The 24,868-nt window shown below is 39.0% G+C and overlaps 1 protein-coding gene across 1 annotated transcript in view; it reads right to left on the bottom strand.

The window, feature by feature from the left end:
* Positions 1–308: 308 nt before the first annotated feature.
* PPP2CB (protein phosphatase 2 catalytic subunit beta) overlaps positions 309–24,868 on the bottom strand; it is a 30,294-nt gene continuing 5,734 nt past the window's right edge. The window contains exons 2-7 of the mRNA XM_065899773.1: positions 11,123–11,332; positions 9,095–9,268; positions 7,736–7,825; positions 7,461–7,622; positions 5,484–5,602; positions 309–1,007 (exon numbers count right to left, since the gene is read on the bottom strand). Of these exons, the coding sequence (XP_065755845.1) occupies positions 935–1,007; positions 5,484–5,602; positions 7,461–7,622; positions 7,736–7,825; positions 9,095–9,268; positions 11,123–11,332 (828 nt within the window). The 3' untranslated portion in view covers positions 309–934. The remainder of the gene's footprint in view (positions 1,008–5,483; positions 5,603–7,460; positions 7,623–7,735; positions 7,826–9,094; positions 9,269–11,122; positions 11,333–24,868) is intronic.

The raw sequence follows: 24,868 nt of genomic DNA, 5'->3' as shown, positions 1-24,868 counted from the left end.
GGTTTTTAAAAGATTCTACCCAGCCATATGATATCCTACAGTTTTTAGCATATCATCCATAGTTTAAAATGTGAATAATACAAATTACCTAATGAAATGATGTTTAGAAATAAGAATGTCTTTAATGGCCTAAGAAAGAGTCTTCAGGTATTCTTAAAAATTTTTTTTCTTCTGAAAATAAGTCCTAAACAAAGACCACTACATTTAAAGTACCTCAACACAACTATTTATTACAGGTCAAGAGATCTCATATGAAGTTACAAAAGAGTAAAACTTTCATTTAAAGTGTACCACAGTAAATCAACATGTTTTTGTTTAAAATGGAAAGTTTATTTGCTCAGTACACCAAATAGAATGCAAGCACTGTCATGACAAATATACAGAAATATGCAGATCAACATAAAATAGTAATTTAGTTTAAAGGAAGGGAAATCTCTTTAAATGTTATGACAACGTACTCCCAAGAATCTTTTTTTCAGTTAATTATACAATTCAATAAAATACACAGTAATGAATTAAGTGGAAGTTAGCTTGTGAATTTTTCTTAAAAATAAAAATCCAACCCTATTAATCCATGCCAGTTAAACACTCTAACTAAAATTTCCAAGTAAGTGCAAAAGGAGATGGAGTTAGTTACCTTTTCTGCTTGAACAGTCCCAAGGAAAATGGTTACTACAAACACAGCAGGCAAACTGTTAAGACCGACCGATCTAGAACATGGTGTTGAACTAATTTCAGTCTCAAGTTGTGCTAAATGCTCATCATTAGTATGGCACAGTTTGGTCCATGATATGGTTTAATGCCAAGACAGATCCCAATTTGTTAGAGAAACACACAGATTACTGTTGCTTTTTTTTGTTTTGTTTCTAAATATATATATTTTAAAAAGCCAGGTATACTTCCACATACAAAGGCAGGTTTTCCCTGGAGGAATTTACAGAAAGTAGTCTGGGGTGCGCCGGGTCACGTGAGGCTCTCCACGACGAGGTGCTGGGTCAAACTGAAGGCTATAAATGGCAAAAAAGAAAGCAAATGGTTAAAGGATTTGACGCTGCAGGCAAACGAATCAATAAAGAACAAGACACCGAGGTAGAAAGAGCAGTCCTTGTCTCCCACCTTTTCTGTGTTCTTTATGACTGGAGTGACCCTGGGTAGGTCACTGCAGGTGTTCTCTTTCATAAAACTATCTCACAGAGCCACGGTGAAGATTTAGGCAGACAAGATGTCTGGTTCATAAATGGTTTGTAGTATTACTATCAGTTGAATAGAAGTAAAGAGAGCAGACATGCTTGTTTTAGATTTTAGAGGAAAAGCATTCAGTCTTTCACTATTAAGAATGAATGATGTAATTAGCTGTGGGGTTTCTGTAGATGACATTTACCAGGATGAGAAAGTTCCCTTCTTTGACTAGTTGAGTACAGCTGACCCTTCAACCACACGGGGTTGGGGTCCCGACCCTCTGCATTTAAAAATCCGAGTATAACTTAAATAACTTAAAGCCAGGCCCTCCGTATACGCGGTTCCTCCCTACCTGTGGTTCCAAAGCCCCTGTAGTGCTGTAGTGTTTATAGAGTACTAAAAAAAAATCCACATACAAGTGGACTCACACAGTTCAAACCCATGTTGTTCAAGGGTCAACTATACTTTTATTGTGAAAAGGTGCTGGATTCTGACAAATACTTTTTCTGGCCTTAATGAGATCATGTGGTTTTTGTCCTTTATTAATATGGTTTATTACAAGAAGTGATTTTCGTATTTTGAACCAACTTCGCATTCCTAGGCTACATCTCACTTGGTCCGTGTATAATTTTTTATATACTTATGGATTTGGTTAATATTTTGTTGCAGATTTTTGTGTCTATACACATAAAGAGTATTGGTCTGTAGTTTTCTTAAAATGTCTTTGATTTTGGTAGTAGGGTAATACAATCTTTAAAGAATTGGTTGGGAAGTAATCCCTCCTCTTCTGTTTTTTGTTAGGTCTTTGTGAAGGACTGGTGTTAATTCCTTTTTAAACATTTGGTCAATTCACCAGTAAAGCCAACTGGGCCTGGGCTTTTCTTTGTAGGAAGTCTTAAAATTATTAATTTAATTTCTTCATTTGTTATAGGTTTATTCAGATTTTCTGAGTCAGTTTTGGTAGTTTTTCTTCTTGTCTTTCTACGAATTTGTCCAGTTTATCCCAAGTTACCTAATTTGTTGCCATATAGTTATTGTATTCCCTTACAATTCTTCTTCTTTCAGTAAGGCTTGTGGGGATTTTGGTAATGTGAGTCTTCACTCTTTTTTTTTCTTGGCCAGTCTAGTTAAGGCTTTTCAATTTTGTCAAAAAGAAACAACTTTTGGTTCTGTTGGTTTTCTCTACGGTTTTTGTACTATTTCATTTTATTTCCACTGCTAATTTTATTTCCTTCCATATGCTTGCACTGAGTTTAGTTTGCTCTTCTTTTTCTAGGTCCTTAAGGTGTACATTTAGGTTATGGAGGCTGGAAGTTGGAGATCAGGGTGCCAGCATGGGTGAGTTCTGGTGAGAGCCCCCTTCTGGGTTATATATTGTCAACTTCTAATTCTATCTGACTTTTAATACAGGCATTTACAGCTATAAATTTCCCTGCAAACACTGCTTTCACTGTATCCCACAGGTTTTGGTACACTGTGTTTTCATTTTCACTCATCTCAAAGTATCTTCTCATTTCCCTGGTGATTTCTTCTTTGACCACCCCCCCGCCACAAAGGTTATTTAGGAGTGTCTTAGTTTGTACCTATTTGTATATTTTCCAGTTTTTCTTTTGTTATTGATTTCTGATTTCATCCCACAGTGTTTGGAGAACATACTTTGTATGACTCCAATCTTAAATGTTCTCAGGCTTAGGGTTTATAGCCAAGCACATGGTCACTGTTGGAGAATGTTCCATGTGCGTTTGAGAAAACTCTGTGTTCTGCTATTGCCTGGTGGAGTGTTCTGCAGATGTTAGGGGTAAAGTTGTAGTGTTTTTCAAGTCTTCTATTTCCTTGCTGATCTTCTGTCTAGTTCTGTTATTGCAGGTGGCATAATAAAGTCTCCAACTATTTTTGTTTGTCTGTTTCTTCCTTCAATTCTGTTCATTTCTGCTCCGTATATTCTAGGGCTCCACTGTTAAGTGCATATGTTTATGATATATTTTCCTAATAGTCTGACTCTTTATCATTGTGAAGTGTTCTTCTTTATTTCTAGTAACAGTTTTTGGTTTGAAATCTGTTTGGTCTGGTATTAGTATATCCAGTCCAGCACTGTTATGGTTACTATTTGCATGATGTATCTTTTCTCACCATTTTATTTTTAACCTATTTTTGTTTTTGAATCTAAATTATGTTTCCTGTAGACATTATAAAGCTAGATATTTAAAAACAAAAACACCAACTTGATAATTTCTGTCCTTTGATTGCATTGTGTTGATGACTCATTCAGTGTTATTGATATGACTGGATTTATACCTGCCATTTTCTTTTCTTTTTTTAAATATGCCTTTCTTTGTTTATTGGTTCCTGCTTTAACTCTTTCTTTTTAGTAAAATATTATTTTCTAACATAGTATTTAAATTCCTTTAATGACTTTACCATTATTTTTCTTTTTTAGTGGTTGCTCTGGAACTCAGAATACACAACTTAGGAAATTCTACTTCAGATTTATAAATTCTAGTGATTTAAGAGGTATTTACTCCTAGATAGCATATAGCTCCTTTCCATTTCCCGTTTTTGGTATTGCTGTTATACACAGTATATGTTACAAACCCCAAAATTATTATATACACTTTTTAATATAATTACTATAATATATAATTACTATTTTATATACTCTTATGACCCTGAAGAAGCTGAGAGAGAAGAAGAGTGAGTGTATATTTATATATTTTGTTAAATAACCTTCTCATTTGTATTTTCTTCATATTCTTCCTTTAATTCAAGTTACCATCTGGCGTTACTTCCTTCTTTAGTACAGCTTTGTTCCCACCCACCTCCTCTGTGCTGTTACTATCAAATCTATGACTGCATTTCTATATATTCTGTTTCTTTTAAGTTCAATTATACTACAAATATATCCTTACTGTGTCATGCAACTGGTTTTTAAATCAGTTAAGAAGGTGCAATTCTACCATCTTCTACTATTACTACCTTGTGTGTACAGCTGACTTACTTTCTGGTATCATTTGCTTTCAGCCTGAAGTGCTCCCTCTACTATATCTTGTATGGCTGGTCTGCCAGCATTGAATTCCCTCCATTTTTGTTTATCTGGGTATGCCCTTCTTTTGTGTTCATTCTGAAGTTGTGCTGGATATGACCTTGGTTTTTTATTTTCAGCACTTTGAGTATGTTTCATTGCCTGTCTGAGGAAATGTCAGCTGATTATTCGATTGAGGTTCCCTCTTGTAAGTCATTTTTCTCTTACTGCCTTCAAGATTATTTCTTTTAGACCCTCAACATTTTGACCATGATGTGTCCGACTGCTCCTGTGTGGGTACAGCCTAATGTACGTGCACAGCCATCTTGTCTCCCAGAGTTGACTGTGATGATCTCAGGAAAGCTCTTCTTCACTATCTCTTTCCCTGCTTTTACCTGTTAAAGTTCTCCTTGCTCTCCTCTTTTGCTTGTTGCTACTAGTATCATGGGAGCTATGAGAGCCTTCTTCATTGGTCTCCACCATAATACCCACTGTCTTCAACAAAATACTTAGGCGTGCAATTCTTGACCCTCTGTTCTAAGTAAGGTCAGCCCCCTCAGGCAGAGGTAAGGAACTTTTTGTTCTACATCTCTCTCTGAACAGAACTTCTATGCCACTGTTCCGGAGTTGCAGGCAGGTATAATGGCCCACTTCTTAGTGACATCCCCTGTTCTAGAGTAGGCACTGAGGCAAGAACTGGGGAGACAGCATTCTCTGCCTGCCACACATGACTGGAACAGAGCCTCCACACTAGGAGCCAGGGAGGGGAAGGGAGTCTCAGCCTGACCGACTGCACCCACTGGGAGCAGAGCCTCTGTAACCCTGGACTGGGACAGGTGAGATATGCTGGCACCTGCCCCCCAGGGGGGGAGAAACAACAGCCCTGGACTGGGAACTGGGGGAGGGGAGAAGCCCCATCTTCTTGACCACACCCACCCGGGACAGAACGACTGCAGTGTAGTTTCTGTACAGGGGATCTGGAAACAGGAGGAAACACTCGTGACTCAAATTCCACAGACTCTGGTGTTATACTGAGAGTTAGCAGATCCAGAATAAGTGTTTCTGTATTTGCTGTATACATTTAGGACAAATTCCAAACACTTGAAACAATTGTTTAAAATAACGTTTTCCAGTCCAGTGTTTGTTCCTACTGGGGAGAGGGTTTGCCATGTTCCTCACTCCGCTATTCCAGAAGCAAAACTCCTCTACCTCTAACTTTAATAATCCACATTGCAACTTTCCTTCTGAAAGTGATTACATACAATTAAAATTTAAAGTTACTTACAAGGAATACTTCAAAGTGTCATCTAGTTCCATGATGGCGGCCTGGTTCCCACAACGGTAACAGTAATTCGGCGCGCTGAAAATGGTAACCACGTTCCGATCGTGACACCAATTGTATCCCTGCAGCGTTAAAAAAAAAAAAAAAAAATCAGTATTTCACCATAAAATCATAATGTTGACATAGCTAAGTTCAGAAAGCTAAACTCAAAAGTTACACGAGCATTCTCTGTGGAAATGCAGTCTTCTGTGTTACCTTATGTGGTGTCCATCTTTAATATGTACACCTGCACTGAGATTCAGCTATGGAGCTCAGTAACTTTTTCTGCTTAATCTACGCTTGAGATCGAGGCTAGGATGTGTATTCAGATTTCTCCCACAATGATGGAAGATGTCTCAATTCTTTCTCATAAATTATGTCAATTTTTGCTTTACGTACTTTGACTGTATTACTAAGTAAATAAAAATTTAGAATTATTCTCTCCCATATAACTGGGGCCACTTTTCATCAGCAAAATACCTCTTTTTATTTCTAAATATACTACTTACAGCCTTTTCTGAGTCATATTATTAACCATATTTTGGATAATTATCTAATGACGTATTAATACACCATTTTCCATCCCTCTATTTCTAGTCTGTGGTATCATCATGTTTTAGATAAATCCCAAATAATGCGTGAGTTTTTTATCCAATTTGAGACTCTCAGTATTTTAGGTAAGTAAAAATTTGTATCCATTCACATTCCTTATGATTATAATGAGGTTTATCTTTACTGTACAAATCTACGTTCTTTATTACCATGCTGTTACCCCTTCTTGCCTCTGTTGGGTTAGTGAAATTTTCTCTAACATCTTGAAGCCACTCCCTACTGGTTTGGAAGGATTATATTCTATTTATATTCCTTTAATGTTTAAAGAACAGTAACATCATGGTAGAGAAATGTGGCAGGCACCACCTTAACTAAGTGATCCAAGTTAGTTCATAGCACCAGCACTGGGGAAGATCCCATGACCTGATACGATGTGCCGAGAAGGACACATCATCATACTGTGATATGCCCGCCCAAAGTGCACATCCCGAATCATAAGGGAACATCAGCCAAACCATAAATGAAGGCTATTTCTACAAAATAAAATTGCTTGTCGTCTTCAAAAATGTCAAGATTATGCAAAACAAAGGAAATCTGAGGAATTTCCACATCCGAGGGGACTGAATACAGCATGATCCTGGATAAGATTATAGGTGCCCACACATTATTAAATTTTGCTATTAAAAAATTCTGCTATAAAGGACATTGGTGAGATAATAAAAATTTAACTAAAGCGTTTATAGACTTAAACATTTTTTTTATTATTTTATTTTTTTGGCCATGCTGCGAGGCTTGTGGGATCTTAGTTCCCTGACCAGGGATCAAACTTGTGTCCCCTGCAGTGGAAGCACAGAGGCTTAACCACTGGACCATCAGGGAATTCCCTGAATAAAGCACTTAGATAATGGTACTATATCAATGAAAATTTCCTGACCTTGATAACTATACTGTGGTTATTTAGGAGAAAGTCCTTATTTTTACAAAACACACATGGAAATTTGCATGTAAAGGAGGATCTCACCTTCAGCTGACGTTCAAACAGCTAAAAAAAAAAGTAATGTGTGAGGGGAAAGGGGAATAGGAAGGGAGAGAGAATGATAAAGCAAATATTAAAATATTTATATTTTAGGAATCTGAGTGTAGGACAGAAAGGAATTTTTTGTTACTATTTTTTTGCAATTTTTCTTGAAGTCTAAATTAATTACAGAAGTGAGATATAATTTCGCTTTGGCCAACTAGTACTTTCCCTACTTGCTAAAATCAGCCAAGTGTTTTTTCCTTTCATTTAGGTAATGGGGAGGAATGTTTCTGACATTCTAAGTCATGAAGCTTTATTAGAGAGACATTTATTTGAAACAGAGATCATCATCCTATAAGAAAAGGACATACCTCCATTACAAGTTGGTGAGCACGAGAAACCAGTGTGAGACCGTTGGCATGGTTAAACGTTTCAGAAATATCTTGTCCAAATGTGTAGCCAGCGCCGCGTGGTGAAATACCCCACCCACCACGATCATCTGGATCTGACCATAACAGATCACACATTGGGCCCTGGCAAAGAAAATAGAAGTATGCGACGTAAGTTATGAGTATTCATATTTAACTAATCTAGGGTTACCACAATGTGGTTATATTGCTTTCTTTTTCATTAAAACTAAGTTTACCTCATGTGGAACTTCTTGTAAACGATCCAGGGCTCTTATATGATCCAGTGTATCTATGGATGGGGAGAGGCCACCATGGAGGCAGAATATCTGTTTATGAATTTAAAAAGAAAATGAATTTGTTTTATTAAATGCTAAAAGTTAATGGAGAGTAAATAATGGTTACCAATGTCAATGCTAGTAGCTTTTCTTTTCAAAATAGCATTTAATAATATTCACAGTGGAAAATGTATAATACACAATGGAAAAAAACAAAAAATGCATGATCAGAGAAAGCTGTTAACATTTAAAATACACTTCTTTTTTCTTTATAATCCTAGGTACTTTATATAGTATATTTCCACTTTCTCTAGAATGCGATTTCCGTGCTTTGTGACCCACCATTAACTTTTCTGTTGGTTACTGCTGACATAAAAATTTTAAATTTCTCTTACAGCAAAGACCCTACTGATTCCTGTTATTGGTTGTAATAGTTTTTCAGTTTTCTAAGAGTTTGAAAAAATATTTTTGTTATTTTGTTCTCAATGTTTATACCGGATTTATTTATTTTTATTTATATATATATATATATATATTTTTTTTTTCGTGGTACACGGGCCTCTCACTGCTGTGGCCTCTCCCTTGCAGAGCACAGGCTCCGTACACGCAGGCTCAGCGGCCGTGGCTCACGGGCCCAGCCGCTCGGCAGCATGTGGGATCTTCTGGGACCGGGGCACGAACCCGTGTCCCCCGCACCGGCAGGCGGACTCTCAACCACTGCACCACCAGGGAAGCCCTCTAGATGAGTTTTGACTATTATATTTCTTTAACAGACTTTTCAAAAACTGCTTTGGGCCATATTGATCAACTATGTATTTTTGGTATCTATTTCTGCTTTTATTTTTAATTAATCCAAGTTTATTTTACTGTTTCATTCTTTGAATTAAATGTAATTTATAAATAAATGCATTTCCTTGCATTTCATCCCTTACTTACATCTAAAAGTTCTGGTTTACACTATACTTCCACTTGGTCATTTAGAAATGACTTCTATTTTATGAGTGTTAGTAGAAGACTGAAAGTTCCCAAGGAGGTAGATCTGTCCTACTACTCAGAATCAGAAACTGTCACTTAACACATGGTGTATAAACAGATATATCAATAGATGGAAAGGGAAGCAGGAAGATGGAGAGGATGAAAGGAAGAACTTGCTGGTCTCAACGTGTATAAAACTTACCCAGTTCCCTGTTCTGAAACTTTAAGTATAAGGGAAAGAGGCAGAGAAGGCCAAGGAGATGCAGAAAGAATGTCATGTCAATCTAGACCCTAAATTACTAATAGAAAATCTTTTCCTACTTTTATCTGTCCCCACATACATACCTGCCCATCTACTAAAGCTGTAAGTGGCAGATAGTCAAACAGATCTGTAAAGTATTTCCAAACATTGGCATTCCCATACTTTCGCAGACATTCATCATAAAAGCCGTATACTTGGGTAATTTGTCGGCTTTCGTGGTTTCCTCTCAATATTGTAATACGTTCTGGGTAACGCACCTGAAGGAAAAGGCAAAGAAACCCATGGAAGTATTTTTACTAGTGTTATGCTAAGCACATTAACCTCTGACCCATTTCTTTAAATGGTCCTTCAGTCTGCTAGTACATTAAATGTAAATTTTTTCAGAATAAAAAATTTTCTCATTCATCACCAGGTCCTCTTGATTAACCTTTGAAGTATTTTTTTATGGCCATCCTTCTTCATACTGTGTATCCATACTCCCCTCACTGGAATCCTTATTAACTGGTAACTATTTTATTATAATAAAATCGTATCTGACTCTGTCTCCAATATCTTTTTCATACTCAAATTATCACTAGTCTTCTTAGTCTTTCCAGAACACTATGACTTTTTAATGCTCCACAGACACAAAAGAGATCTGGACCCAAGACAAACTCTACAGACTAACTTCTCCCTCCCTTTTATTTCCCACAGAAGAATGTATTTGCCAACAGAACACAAAAACAGGCCCTGCCAGGCTGGAGATGAAGATGGTGAGGTGTAGGAAGGGAATGAATAACTTTTTTTAATATATCTTTGTTATGCTTTAGTTCACTTCCTAGAACCTGTATATTTTACAGTATTATGTTGAAAACCAACTTTTTATGATGCACATGTATTGTTAAAAATTTTCATAAATAATTAAATATTTGACAATTTGGGGGGAAAAAAAGAAATTTTAGACATGTCAAAAAAACCCCAAAAACAGGCCCTGCCAAATGTGGGCAAGATTTCAAATGTATTTATATAGTTTCCTTTCCATAACAGAACATAGAGACATACTTTATGGCATACTTTTTGGTTAGCAATGTGTCTGATAAGAAGTATAAAAAAGCATCAGATTCTGCAAACCAAAAAGCTGCAAATGCATACTTCACACGTATTCACTAAGCATCCGTCATGTGTCCAGCAGTAAGCACAGAGTTCAAATCTAGTACCAGGTCCACACAAATATAATACATGAATTCTGCTGGTTAGGGACTAATTTCACTTAAGGAAGTATGAGAAACAAGGCAATACACCACTATGTAACGTAAATAAGGGATGGGAGAATACATTTTACGATAATTTAGAGTAGAAGGAGTAAAGCTAAGGTGGTTGAAGGCTTCATGGAAGAAGTAGGACTTGAGCTGAGTCTTGGCAGAAGGGGTAAGAAATCAAAGACAGAGTAATCGTTTGGGGAAATCAGGTAAATATTTGGAGACAGCCAGAGCACTGAAATACTATGATCTGAGGCAAAGAGTTTATGCTACCAACTACTAGCAGCAAATTCAGGCTAGACAGTAGAGGAGACTCTACCAGACTCCAGCCAAGGAGTGTGAGCTCGATTCTGCAGGTAACACAGAATCATTGAAGAGTTGGGAACAGTGAAGTAACAAGATGAATGTTAAATGAGAGAGGTTTAATCTGGCAGCATATGCAAGGTGGATCTGGAGGGGTCAGATCTTGGAAGCAGAAATATTAGCTGCCACACTACTGTACTAATTAAAGTGTGAAGTGATGAAGATATACATTGTATGATAGTAAAAATAGAAAGACAGGAATAACAGATTTTGCAAGGCAAGAATTTTTTAAAAACTTATTAGTTGACTATATATGAGGGATAAGTTGACTAAAAATGATTCCAAGACTTCAGCTATGGATTACCTACAATAATTTACCAGAAGTAGGCAGGAGAGGTTTAATATATCTTTTTCATGTCTCTCTCTCAAAAGATGTAAAATGAAGTGTTATTTTAAGGGGCTATAAAGTGAATGGATCATAAACTAGAACATGTGATATGCAATGCCGCCACTCTTGCCTTTTGCCTATTAAAGCTTGAAAAAAAAAAAAATAAACTTCATTAACCATACCTTTAATGCCACAAGAAGAGTCACAGTCTCCACAGAATAATAACCTCTGTCTACATAGTCACCCATGAATAGATAGTTTGTATCTGGTGACTTCCCACCGATTCTAAAGAGTTCCATAAGATCATGGAATTGACCATGCACATCTCCACAGACGGTAACAGGACAACGGACCTCTTGCACATTTGATTCTTTTGTTAAAATTTCCTTAGCCTGTTAAAAAAAATGAAATCAACAATTAAAAAAAAAAATTCTATCACAAATTTTTTTTTTTTTTCCGGTACGCAGCCCTCTCACTCTTGTGGCCTCTCCCATTGTGGAGCACAGGCTCCGGACGCGCAGGCTCAGCAGCCATGGCTCACAGGCCCAGCCGCTCCGCGGCATGTGGGATCTTCCTGGACCAGGGCACGAACCCGTGTCCCCTTTGCATCAGCAGGCGGACTCTCAACCACTGCGCCACCAGGGAAGCTCCTATCACAAATCTGAAGGCATCATTTCTTGTCTATTAAAAGAAAATCTGGAGGAAAAAAACCACCTGAATGTGTATTATAAAATCATAAAACTAAAACCACAACAAGATTCCACTTTACACCTACTAGGATGGCTAAATAAAAAAGAATTACAAGTGATTTTGAGGATGTGGAGAAATTGGAACTTTCACACAGTGTTGGTGAAAATCTAAAATGGTACAACTGCTGTGGAAAACAGTCTGACAGTTCCTCAAGGTGTTAAACATAGAATTACCATGTGATTCAGCAATTCCATCCCTAGATATATACTTAAGAGAAATGAAAACTTAAGTTTACACATGTTCATGGCAGCATTACAATAGCCAAAAAGTGGAAACCACCTAAATGTCCATTAACTAATGAATAGACAAATATGGTATTATTCATTCAATGGACTATTACTCAATAATAAAAAGAAAAAGAAATGAGGTCCGGACACATGCTATAACTCTGAAAACATATTAAGTGAAAGAAGATAGTCACAAATGGTCATATATTGTATGACTCCATTTACGTGAATTGTTTAGAACAGACAAATCTACAGAGACAGAAGATTAGGGTTGCCTAGGGCTGAGAGGTAATAACTAAGGGGCATGGGATTTCTATGCCTATTCTCATACCCTATAGGCAGGAATGCACATATCTGGAAAGCTAACAAAATGTAAACTGATCTGAGGCAAAGACTGCCTAACCTCAATATCCACTATCCCTTTCCTTCTCAATAATTAAACTCATTGTATTCAATCAGATAGCCATGCTCCGAGCTGAAAAACTACATTTCCCAGCTGTCTTAGTTCAGGCTGCCGTAACAAATAACAGACTAGGTGGCTTAAACAACAGAATTTTATTCCTCACAGTTCTGAAGCTTCAGAAACCCAAGATCAAGGTGCCGGTTGATTCGATTCCTGGTGAGGACCCTCATCCTGGTTTGCAGAGGGATGCCTTCTTGCTGTGTGTGCCTTCTTCACATGGTATTAAGAGAGAGAGGTCATCTCTCTAGCGTCTCTTCTGATAAAGGGCACTAATTCCATTCATGAGGGCTTTACCCTCATGACCTAATTACCTACCAAAGGCCCCACCTCCAAGTACCATCACACTGGGGATCAGGCATCACCTATGAATTTTGAGAAGATACAAATATTCAGTCCATAGCACCAGCCTCTCATGCAACTACAAATGGCTGTAAGACTAAGTTCTGCTCTGTGTGATGTAAGGAGTGTTATGTGGGAACCAGAAAGTTTCCTTAAAAGGGGGATGTGCCCTTCATCACTCTCCATCCTGTTTCCTAGAATGTATATGTGATGGCTGGACTCCAGGAGCCACCTCTACCATAAAGAGAGGCTGCTCCCTAGGAAGAGCAAGCAGAGTGCTGGAAGGTGTGGCAGGCTGACAAAACACACTGCAAAGCGATACTCTCTTCCCGATCACCAGAACCTGTGTATATTACCTCGTATGAAAAAGATGTGATTAAGCATCTTGGGGGAAGCACTTATCCTAGATTATCCCAATAGGCCCTAAATGTAATTACATATACCCTTATTAGAGAGGGAGAGGGAGTTTTGAGACAGACACACGGACAGAGAAGTCCATGTGAAGAGAGAGGCAGATTGAAGTGACGTGGCCAAGGAGTGCCAGCAGTCTCCAGATGCTGGAAGAGGCAAGGAACGGATTCTCTCTTAGAGCCTCCAGAGGGTGCATGGCCCTGCTGACACCTAGGTTTTGGACTTCCAGCCCCCAGAGCCGTGAGGGATAAATGTCTGTTGTTTTAAGCCGCCCAGTTAGTGGTAATTTGTTACAGCAGCCCCAGGAAACTAACACAGCAAGATGTCTGGTTTCCTGATACCTCAGTGGAGTTATCACCCCTGGACTGCCTATCTCCAGATTTTCCTGTACGTGGAGAAATACAAACTGCAACCTTGGTTAAGCCTTTATTATTTTGGATTTTCTGTTACACAAACCAAACCTAACACTAACTGATACATGGTTACACATTGGACCAAGCAACTCCACTTCTAGGCATCTACACTATGAATAAAATCAGATAAATATGTATGGATATAAGTAAAGGAATGACTGCTTTTAAGAAAAACGCAACTATAAATGTACACTGGGTAGTTAAGAAAACAAATATGAAACATCCACAGAATGGAATACTAAGTAGACATTAAGAATGTTATAGAAGTATATTTGATATAATGGGTATCTGGTATATAAATGAAAAAGGCAAGTCACAAAACTACAAGATCCCCTGTTTAACAAGAAAAACTGTCTAGGAGTTCCACACCAAGAAAACTGCTCTAACAATTTTCAGACACGATCATGTTAGGTTCTTCAAATAGCTGGTTCAGATCAAAGGACCAAACTTTCACAGCAGAGTCATTCAAGTCAAGCCCAAAGCATTAATGAACTGGGGTTAAAGACAAAAAGTCCTTAATACAAAAACCAATTTATAGGGACTTCCCTGGCAGTCCAGCAGTTAAAGACCTCGCCTTTCCAATGCAGGGGTTACAGGTTCAACCCCTGGTTGGGGAGCTAAGATCCCACATGCCTTGTGGCCAAAAAACCATAAAAAACATAAAACAGAAGCAATACTGTAACAAATTCAATAAAGACTTTAGTAATGGTCCACATTAAAAAAAGAAAAAAATCTCTGAAAAAAACCAAAAACCAATTTATAGAAGCCAAATCCCAAAGTTAAAAGGATCCTAGTATAATGGCTGAAGATTGAGAAAACAAGTAGCAGAGATCTTTCAAGAGCAACATAACCTCCTGCAATGGAACTAACAACTGGAAAACAGTCATGGCAACAAGCTTAAAAGTAAAATCACTATGTCATCTGCTTAGCAAGCATCAAGTAATTTGTTTTTCAAGTCAAATGGGAGCAAATAACCAACATTTTCCAGAAATATTTAAAACAGAATCCTCAAGTCATGTAACGTTAAGAATTTTTAACAAGCTCACCCTACTTAAAGAACCTACTAAAGGAAGTATTACCAAAAACAGAGGAAAGATTACTTAATATATAGTTCCCACACAGGACAAGTTAGGAGGCTGATAAACCATTCGCTCTGATGTACACCATACACCGCAATCACGTGACATATCAAAATATTCCTGAAGAGTAAGGTTCATGTATCCATGTCGCATCTGTCAGGTGTCTATTATAGGCCAGGCACCAGAGATAAAAAGAACAGGTAAACTCTCCACCTCAAACACGCTGGCTTTGATGAGCTCAAACCAAACAAAATAAAAACTTCTGTTTACAGAAAGAGATAAAAGAAAAATGCCTGGGGAAATATTTACAGCACACAGGATAACAGTAATACTGACATCTGTAGTATAAAGATATTTGTAGAATAAGTTACAATATGCCTCAAAAATAATTGATTCAGTCAATCCTAATTAAGAGGTCACATTTTTGAGAGGCCCAAGAAAACTATGTATATGAAAGCATTTGAGAATATAAAGCTCTGAATTAGCCTTCATTGTTTAAACTGTTAAATGAAAGAAGGTTTTAAACTATTTTTATAACAGTTGACTTAAAATGTAAAGTTATATTTTCTGTATTTTAAATCAAAGTTAATTTTTAAGTCTAGGTAGGGAGATTTTCTAGCTACATTGATGGCTTTATTAGTTCCCAAACTTGTAATAGTGACACTATGAAGTTTTGTTGAAAAACTTTTATTCACTTACTATACTGATCTCCTTAAGTTTTAAAAGTAAAAAGGGGTCACGAGACTAAAAAGCTTGGAAATCATTATATTAATGCATCTGTTCTGTTGACCTACATGTAAGATGTAAGATGAAAGATAAGGGTAAGTCGGTTCACATTACTACAAAGACATGTATCATTCACCTCAACTTGCTTTCAGTGACTATTTCGTCCTATTACACCAATCCAAAACACTGATGTTAGAATACATAAAACAAAATCCCAATGAAAGTCTGTATACACACTGTTAGAATCACAAAGAAAGTCAGTCTACCTCCAGGTTCATCTATGCCAACTGGATGCACCTAGCCCAGACTTTTAACCTGAAGTGACTCTAAGCAGTAGAGACAAAGGCAAGTTCTACTCCCACACAGGTGTTCTCTCCAGCGTTCTAAATCGTTTCTATGGTATGATTTTGACTGCGGCTCCAATCTCTCTTTAATTTCTGCAAAATTTCCAAGCTTGGTTCTCCAGCTTGCCTTCTGATTCTAGGCTACTAAACATTCTTCTGGCAAATGGCATTTCTGCTTAAGTTAGCCTGGTAAACTTCCCAAGAGTTATGAACAGTGTAGTCCATATTTTTCTTCTCTTTGCCTATAATTAGTTAGAATGAGATATGTGCAGAAGTCTTCCAGAAAAATGAGTTCTCCCATTTGAAATCTAACTGTGTAACCCTAAGACCTATATACACTTCAGTTTCTTCACTGAGACTAGGTATCTGTGAGTCTGTGTCTCTCTAAAATGTGAAGTCTTACCTTCCACATGTGTAATATGGAAATAGCTATGCTTTTCCAAATTCAAATTCTCTAAGGGTTGATTCTTAGCTGTGTGGCAAAATACATTATTTTATTATCATCATGTTACTGAAGTATCTTTTTCTCAGTGGGGAAGAGAAGACCTAAACTGTGGGTTTATTTTTCTCATGTAACAAGAAGCCTGGACATAGGTAGCGCTGGGTTGGTGCAGCTTCTCAAGGACCACTGGGGCAGCAGACTCTTTCCCTGCACCTTCTCTGCCATCCTCAGTAAACAGAATCACCATCTCATGGTCATAAAATGATGATGCATCTGTAGGCACTGCATCTGGTATCTTACTCAGCAAGAAGGGGCAAAAGGCCAAAGGGCACATGCCAATCTAGTCTATCCATCTCACAAAGTTTTCCCAGAATTCTCACTGGCCAGCTGAGACACATGCTCCCTGCTGCCCAGTCAGTCACTGGGATGGGGCGAGAATGAGGGCAGAGCTGCTACAAGGTGTAATTCCAATTAGAACTGAAGGAAATTTTAGAGGTTATCAAGCATCTCCTTAAAGGTCTGGCAAATGGCCAGAAATGTCCGAGATCACAAATGAAACGGCATTTTTACCAAGTTTATTCATAAGATAGCTTCCCAATTTTGTTCAGAAAAAAAATCAAACTGAAGAGCATAAGTCATTAGAGTTCAATTGGACCCGATGTCTATTTTTGTGATTATTAATTAAAAAAAAATACTCAGCCGATGGTTCCAACTCTAAAAAGGAAACCTTCATATACGAACATTATCATTACTGTCTCACTTTAAATATAGAAATAAAAAGCCCCAAAATGTAAATATTATCCAATTCAATTTAAAAAAATTTATTTATTTTTGGCTGCGTTGGGTCTTTGTTGCTGCAGGCAGGCTTTCTCTAGTTGCGGTGAGCGGGGGGCTACTCTTCATTGCTGTGCGCGGGCTTCTCTTGCGAAGCACGGGCTCTAGGCGTGTGGGCTTCAGTAGTTGTGGCACATGGGCTCAGCAGTTGTGGCTCACGGGCTCTAGAGCACAGGTTCAGTAGTTGTGGCACACGGGCTTAGTTGCTCCGCGGCATGTGGGATCTTCCCAGACCAGGGCTTGAACCTGTGTCCCCTGCACTGGCAGGTGGATTCTTAACCACTGCGCCACCAGGGAAGTCCCACAATTGTTCTTTTAAGGATATATGGTTATCTTAACCCAGCACAGGTTTTATAAAACTATGAGGATGGGTTAAGATATGTGATTTACAGTGTGTGTATGTGGGGTGTGTGTGTGTGTGTGTGTGTGTTTGCTTTACCATAATACTTCCTAAGCTTTTATCTACTTAACAGTGAAGTACTTTGTCAGGCCAGAGCCAGCCCCCCTCCAATATTTTTATCTTTACTGTACAGATTCCTGATGTTTCTAAACACTTGATTTATAGCTAACACCCTTTATTGTAAAGTGATCTTACTGTGAGATCACTCTGGCCTGCCTTCAAGGAAAGAATGTGCTGGACTGGCTGAAGTAAGTATACAGTTCATCTGATACTTGGAATTCTCAGTGTAAAAACCCTTGTATGTCAGGGGTCCCCAAGACCAGCCCCAGGTTTGGTGGTGATTCATAAAAGAAGGTCCACACAACTCAGCACGTAGTTGTACTCATGGCTATGATTTATTACAGCAAAGAAGCAAAATCAGCAAAAAAAGGCACATGGGGCACAGCCCTGAGTAAATCAAGCTCAAGCCTCAAGAGTCCTCTCCCAGCGGAGCTGCAGAGAGTGAGCCTAACACCTGCAGCAACAAGCTGAAACCACACATGTGAAATCCGTCAGTCACGGGGAAGCTCATTAGAGGCTCTGTGCCCAGGATTTGTAATGGGGAGCTGGTCACATGGATACCCCCTGCCTAGCATGTACCAAAATTCCAGACTTCAAAAGAAAAGCACGTGTTCCGCATAAATCACATTGTTTGCATAAACAGTTTAGGCACAGTGAGCCACGCTTAACAGGGAATGGTGGGAAGCCTCCCCAAATCCAAGTTTCCAGACACCAGACAACCTCGAAATGAGGCCTTTCTACATACAGCGGTCTCAGGACTGCTACACTCTTTTCTGTACACCGTGTAATTCTATATATAATTCTCACGAGTGCTTTTTAATGTGTCTTAGCACCCGAAGTTTAATTATCTCTAAGACTCTGACAAGACCAAGTTTAAACTGTGAAGTGAAGGACTGCGGTGATGGTAAACGCCACCCGGCACAGACACATCCAGGCATAAAGCTTAACAGTATACCAGCAAGTTTAATGCGTCGCTGTATACCTATCCATTCAAACTTGCTTCCTTTCTCACCCATTTAAAACAAATTCTTTCTTGTTGCTATAAAGTCAAATCTATCTTAGGAAGAGAATTGAGAAAAATAAAGCTTTGGGAATGACATTCACATATAATGCTTTATTTTTCCTCTACCCACATTTTAAGAATGCAGAATATATAAATGTCAAGTCTCCCCAGTTTCTCAACAGGTGACATTCTATTTTTAGTTTTGTGTTGGTGCCCACTTGCCAGAGCCGTAATCTCAAAAGGCTACCGTATTTGGTTGTGGCAGAGCCAGTATACAAGTTCTTTTCCTTCCCCTCTATTTACACATAAATAGTCTGCTATAAAACATTAGAGTCTACCTCTTACTCCTAGGCAAATTCATCTAAAGAAAGCCATAGAACAGAGTGATCTTCAAAACAGATGAGATTAAATGAAGTTCCAAATCCTACAGGGCTAGGTTAATGTAAGTAGGGTGGCCTGTCCTCCTACAGTTACAAGGTTCTTCCATAAATGAGAACTGACCTTTTTTTTTTTTTTCAATACAAAGAAATAAACCTTTTCTTTCAGTTCAACCACAGTCAAGAGTCTGTATGCCAGGCAATGTCAAGCTCGGAAACACAAGAATAAATCATATGGTCTGTTGAAATTAAGAAAGAATGAACTATATGTATGTACACAGGCCAAGAGAGATTGTTTGGTTAAAAAAAAAGATTTTAGTATAACTGTGATCCCACTTTAATGAAAACAATACACCACAAACATCCTCCCTACCCCCCAAAACCCATGTTTTTTGCACACAGAGAACAAGGCCTGGAAAACTACCTAATGTTTGCCTCTGAGGCAGGATGGTAGTAGACAGGGAAGGTGGGTGCAACAGTTGAGAGCATTTGCTTTTCCCCTACATTTCTGAGATGTTCAAATTTTTAAAAAACAAATATGTATTACTTTTTCAATCTGAAAAAAATAACTTTTTAAACTTCAAAACAAATTCCAGATGGCAATAACTTAATTATAAAAACAACCACAGTGCCATATTCATATAAGGGAATTTTATTCAGCCACAAAAAGGAATGAAGTACTGACACATGCTCAGCATGGAAGAATCTCCAGCCAGACACAAAACATTACGTATTACATAACTCCATTCATATACAATGTCTAGAACAGGCAAATCCATAGAGACAGAAAGTAAATCAGTGGCTGCCAGGGGATGGGGGGAAGGGAGAATGAGGAGTGACTGCTAGTGGGCAGGGGGTTTCTTTTCTGGGGTGATGAAAATGTTCTGCAATTATATGGTGGAGATGGTTGCAAAACATTATGAATATACTAAAACCACTGAACTGTACACTTTATAGGGCGACTTTTATAGTATGTGAATTACATCTCAATTTAAGAGTATGAGGAGCGGGCTTCCCTGGTGGCGCAGTGGTTGAGAGTCCGCCTGCCAGTGCAGGGGACACGGGTTCGTGCCCTGGTCCGGGAGGATCCCACATGCCACGGAGCGGCTGGGCCCGTGAGCCATGGCCGCTGAGTCTGCGCGTCCGGAGCCTGTGCTCCGCAACGGGAGAGGCCACAACAGTGAGAGGCCCGCGTACCGCAAAAAAAAAACAAACAAAAAAGAATATGAGGAGGGACTTCCCTGGTGGTCCAGTGGTGAAGAATCCGGGCTCCCAATGCAGGGGGCCCAGGTTCGATCCCTGGTCAGGGAACTAGATCCCGCATGCCGCAACTAAAGATCCCGTGTGCTGCAACTAAGACCCAGTACAGCCAAATAAATATTAAAAAATATATATATATAATATATATATGAGGAAAACCCCAAAACTAAATGTGAAATGCTGTTGCAGCTCTGACTTAGCCTTCTTTGAAGATGACAGTGATTTTAATGCCATTTTTCTTAGAAAATCTAAGTTCAGAAATATAGTTTACATAGTCTAAAGTGCAGTGATTGTTTTGGCATTAATTTTATCTTCAATTTCTGGTATTCTGGTTTCCTTTCATCAAAGAGGACTTCATTCACCAAGTCCTTCAGAGCATTTGTCCTGAAAAAAGCACTGAAGGAAAACTTTCTGCAAGATCTTCAAAGTAGAATAAAAGGTACATGTTGCAAATAAAACTACTCCATGTGAAACGCTTATAATGTATCTTCATTTTTTCTATCTATGAACGTGATTTTACACATCATATGTAAAGTTGAGAAATGATGAACTGATTTTAAAAGGTCTGTTTTCTAGTCATTAGCAGTAGTTCATGTTAGTCTAGTTTGCGTTAGTTACTTTACCTGTCTGCTATGAAAGGCTGGCTTAGATAAGCACAGAACATGATGATTTGTTCAGTCAGTAAAACTGGGTTTTAACCTCATATTCCACTGTAATCATGTCATTCTTTGTTATAGTAGAAAGAGACGAACTATCTAGGTGAGAGGCCCGCGTACCGCAAAAAAAAAAAAAAAAGTTCTAGCCACAGAACGTCCTTGGCAGTGCCAGACCGGCTCTCCAGGCACACTCTCTTTCTAAATCACTGTGCATACTGCTGCTGCAGAAACAAATGGCAGAAGCAATCTCTCTACACACGTAAGACAAATCAAATGTGCAATCAGCTCCAAAGCTGGACTGCTAATTTAAGTTCATGTTAAGAGCTAGTCGCCTTCTTGGAAGACATGCCTTAACTATTTTATGCACACAGTTTTTCTCTAGACAGAAATTAACCTTGAAGGCCAGACATACCATATCATTCATACCCATATTTTTTGTAGCTGTTCTCCAACTGGCATTAGGATGGGTTTTATTTTTGCCACTACCTCAAAACAGGGCTTTTTCCAGTACCACTTTGGTCTTAATTTCAGCTGACTCCTTCACGTTTTAGGCAATCTGAGTTAGAATAGGAATTTAATTTTGAGGGAGAAATCACCGTCACAATGATGTACCTTTCTATAGAATAGTATTTCTAACAGACTCCAAAAAAATCATGTTACTTAAAAAAAAAACCTAAAATCTAGTCACAAAGAATTAAACAAAAAGATGATATTTACAATTAGGTTTGACTTTTTATTGTCTCTTACATTTTTTCTATATGCCTGCCCCCAATGCAGGGGACACGGGTTCGAGCCCTGGTCCAGGAAGATCCCACATGTCACAGAGCAACTAAGCCCGTGCGCCACAACTACTGAGCCTGCGCTCTAGAGTCCTCGAGCCACAACTACTGAGGCCACGTGCCACAACTACTGAAGCCCGCGTGCTCTAGGGCCTGTGCTCCGCAACAAGAGAAGCCACTGTAATGAGAAGCCCGTGTACCGTGACAAAGAGTAGCCCCCACTCACCGCAACTAGAGAAAGCCTGCGCGCAGCAACGAGGACCCAACGCAGCCAAAAAATAATAATAATAATAAAAATTTAAAAAGATATAATGAAACTGCATTTTTCAGAGTTCTAGAACCACTCTATAGAAAACCTCTTTTGAAGTACATTCTCCACAGAGAAGTCATATCAACACTCCTACTTATTTTGCATCTTTTTCCAAAAGAAAATAGGATGACATTTAAAACAAGATAAAATAGCTACTTTTATTTTTAGCTTTTCTTCATTTAATACTCATTGCTAATTTCTGGTCAGGACTTTACACCAGTAGTATCTTAATACAACCGCCCCAGGAGATCAGCAAGTACGATCATCCCTGTCTTAGATAAGGAGTCAGAGGTGCAGAGACTGGCAGCCATCAAGCTGTGGACCCAGGGTTTGAACTCAGGCTGCCTACTAGAGTTTGCTATAAACAAACACTGCACTTGGCAGGAAAAAGGCGGGTGGAGGTAGGGAAATGAAATGGAACTTTAGACTAAGGCTAGAAGACAGAAAATATACACCACAGAGGTTCACCACAGCTGCTAGAAGGGGGCTGCCGCACTAAGCACTGCTCGGGGGGTAGCGAGGAAGGGCTACCGTCACTCTTCTCCAGCCCTTCGGCAACCCCATCAAAGGGGTGGAGGACAAAGATGAATGACAGGAGATTTTCACTTAAATCATGCTTAGTGGAAAAGTACGAGTATACAAAGAAAGAAGTGGGTAAGATACCAGCTGAAATATACCTCAGAGGTCCTAGAGATGGGTAGTCCAATTTATTTAGGAGCTGAAGTTAAAAGAATCTCTCTGGGCAAATTCAGAAAGCTTGCTTAAGTGATTAAGGCTCAAGTGTGACTGAGCAGGGGTACAACATTCTTCTCCAGGAAGACATCTTAAAATTATTAGAGAGTCAAAGGTAAAACCAATTCAACTACCAACTTTGCCCATAACTTCAAGTCTACATCTACTGTTCACAGTGAGGTTAACTGACTCAGCTAATTTCAGAACTGGATATTTCACCTGACACTATAGCCTGAGAGATCGATTTAAAACATATATTCTAAGACATGAAGTTATAGTTTATCATGCAAGAAAACTGAACTTCGAACTTGAAGCGGTAAGTAAACAATTTGTTTCAGAAACACAAAAATACCATTTGCTTGGCAGTTCTATTTACAGAACTAAATCCTCTTGAGTCAACATATAGTTATTTAATAGACTCACAGACACAGAAAACAAACTTATGGTTACCAAAGTGGATGGGGGGGGGATAAATTAGGAGTTTGGGATTAATGTATACACACTACTATATATAAAATAAATGAACAAGGGTCTACTGTACAGCACAGGGAACTATACTCAATATCTTGTAATAACCTTTAATACAAGAGAGAATCTAAAAAAGAATATATATATATATATATGTAAAACTGAATCACCTGGCCCTGAAGCAAGATGGCAGAGTAGAAGGACGTGCTCTCACTCCCTCTTGAGAGAACACCAGAATCACAACTAGCTGCGGGACAATCGACAGGAAGACACTGGAACTCACCAAAAAAGATCCCCCACATCCAAAGACAAAGGAGAAGCCACAATGAGACGGTAGGAGGGGTGCAATCACAGCAAAATCAAATCCCATAACTGCTGGGTGGGTAACTCACAGACTGGAGAACACTTATACCACAGAAGTCCACCCACTGGAGTGAAGGTTCTGAGCCCCACGTCAGGCTTCCGAAGCTGGGGGTCCGGCAACGGGAGGAGGAATTCCTAGAGAATCAGACTTTGAAGGCTAGCGAGATTTGATTGCAGGACTTTCACAGGACTGGGGGAAACAGAGACCCCACTCTTGGAGGGCACACACAAAGTAGTGTGCGCATCGGGACCCAGGGGAAGGAGCAGTGACCCCAGGGGAGACTGAACCAGACCTCCTTGCTAGTGTTGGAGGGTCTCCTGCAGAGGCAGGGGGTGGCTGTGGCTGTGAGGACAAGGAAACTGGCAGCAGAGCTTCTGGGAAGTGCTCCTTGGTGTGAGCCCTCCCAGAGTCCACCATTAGCCCCACCAAAGAACCCAGGTAGGCTCCAGTGTTGGGTTGCCTCAGGCCAAATAACCAACAAGGAGGGAACCCAGCCCCACCCATCAGCAGTCAATCGGATTAAAGTTTTACTGAGCTCTGCCTACCAGGGCAACACCCAACTCTACCCACCACCAGTCCCTCCCATCAGGAAACTTGCACAAGCCTCTTAGATAGCCTCATCCACCAGAAGCAAGAAGAACTACAATCCTGCAGCCTGTGGAACAAAAACCACATTCACAGAAAGATAGACAAGATGAAAAGGCAGAGGGCTATGTACCAGATGAAGGAACAAGATAAAATCCCAGAAAAACAACTAAATGAAGTGGAGATAGGCAACCTTCCAGAAAAAGAATTCAGAATAATGATAGTGAAGATGATCCAGGACCTCTGAAAAAGAATGGAGGCAAAGATCGAGAAGATGCAAGAAATGTTTAACCAAGACCTAGAAGAATTAAAGAACAAACAGAGATGAACAATACAATAACTGAAATGAAAACTACACTAGAAGGAATCAATAGCAGAATAACTGAGGTAGAACGGATAAGTAACCTGGAAGACAGAACGGTGGAATTCATGGCTGCGGAACAGAATAAAGAAAAAAGAATGAAAAGAAATGAAGACAGCCTAAGAGACCACTGGGACAACATTAAACGCAACAACATTCACATTATAGTGGTCCCAGAAGGAAAAGAGAGAGAGAAAGGACCCGAGAAAACACTTAAAGAGATTACAGTCGAAAACTTCCCCAACATGGGAAAGGAAATAGCCACCCAAGTCCAGGAAGCGCAGCGAGTCCCATACAGGATAAACCCAAGGAGAAACATGCCAAGACACACAGTAATCAAATTGACAAAAATTAAAGACAAAGAAAAATTACTGAAAGCAGCAAGAGAAAAATGACAAGTAACATACAAGGGAACTTTCATAAGGTTAACAGCTGATTTCTCAGTAGAAACTCTACAAGCCAGAAGGGAGTGGTATGATATACTTAAAGTGATGAAAGGGAAGAACCTACAAACAAGATTACTCTACCTGGCAAGGATCTCATTC

Source organism: Phocoena phocoena, chromosome 21, assembly GCF_963924675.1.
Source record: "Phocoena phocoena chromosome 21, mPhoPho1.1, whole genome shotgun sequence".
Classification (NCBI taxonomy): Eukaryota; Metazoa; Chordata; class Mammalia; order Artiodactyla; family Phocoenidae; genus Phocoena; species Phocoena phocoena.
The sequence above is the reverse complement of the archived record's forward strand: the minus strand, read 5'-3'. Positions and strand labels throughout refer to the sequence as shown.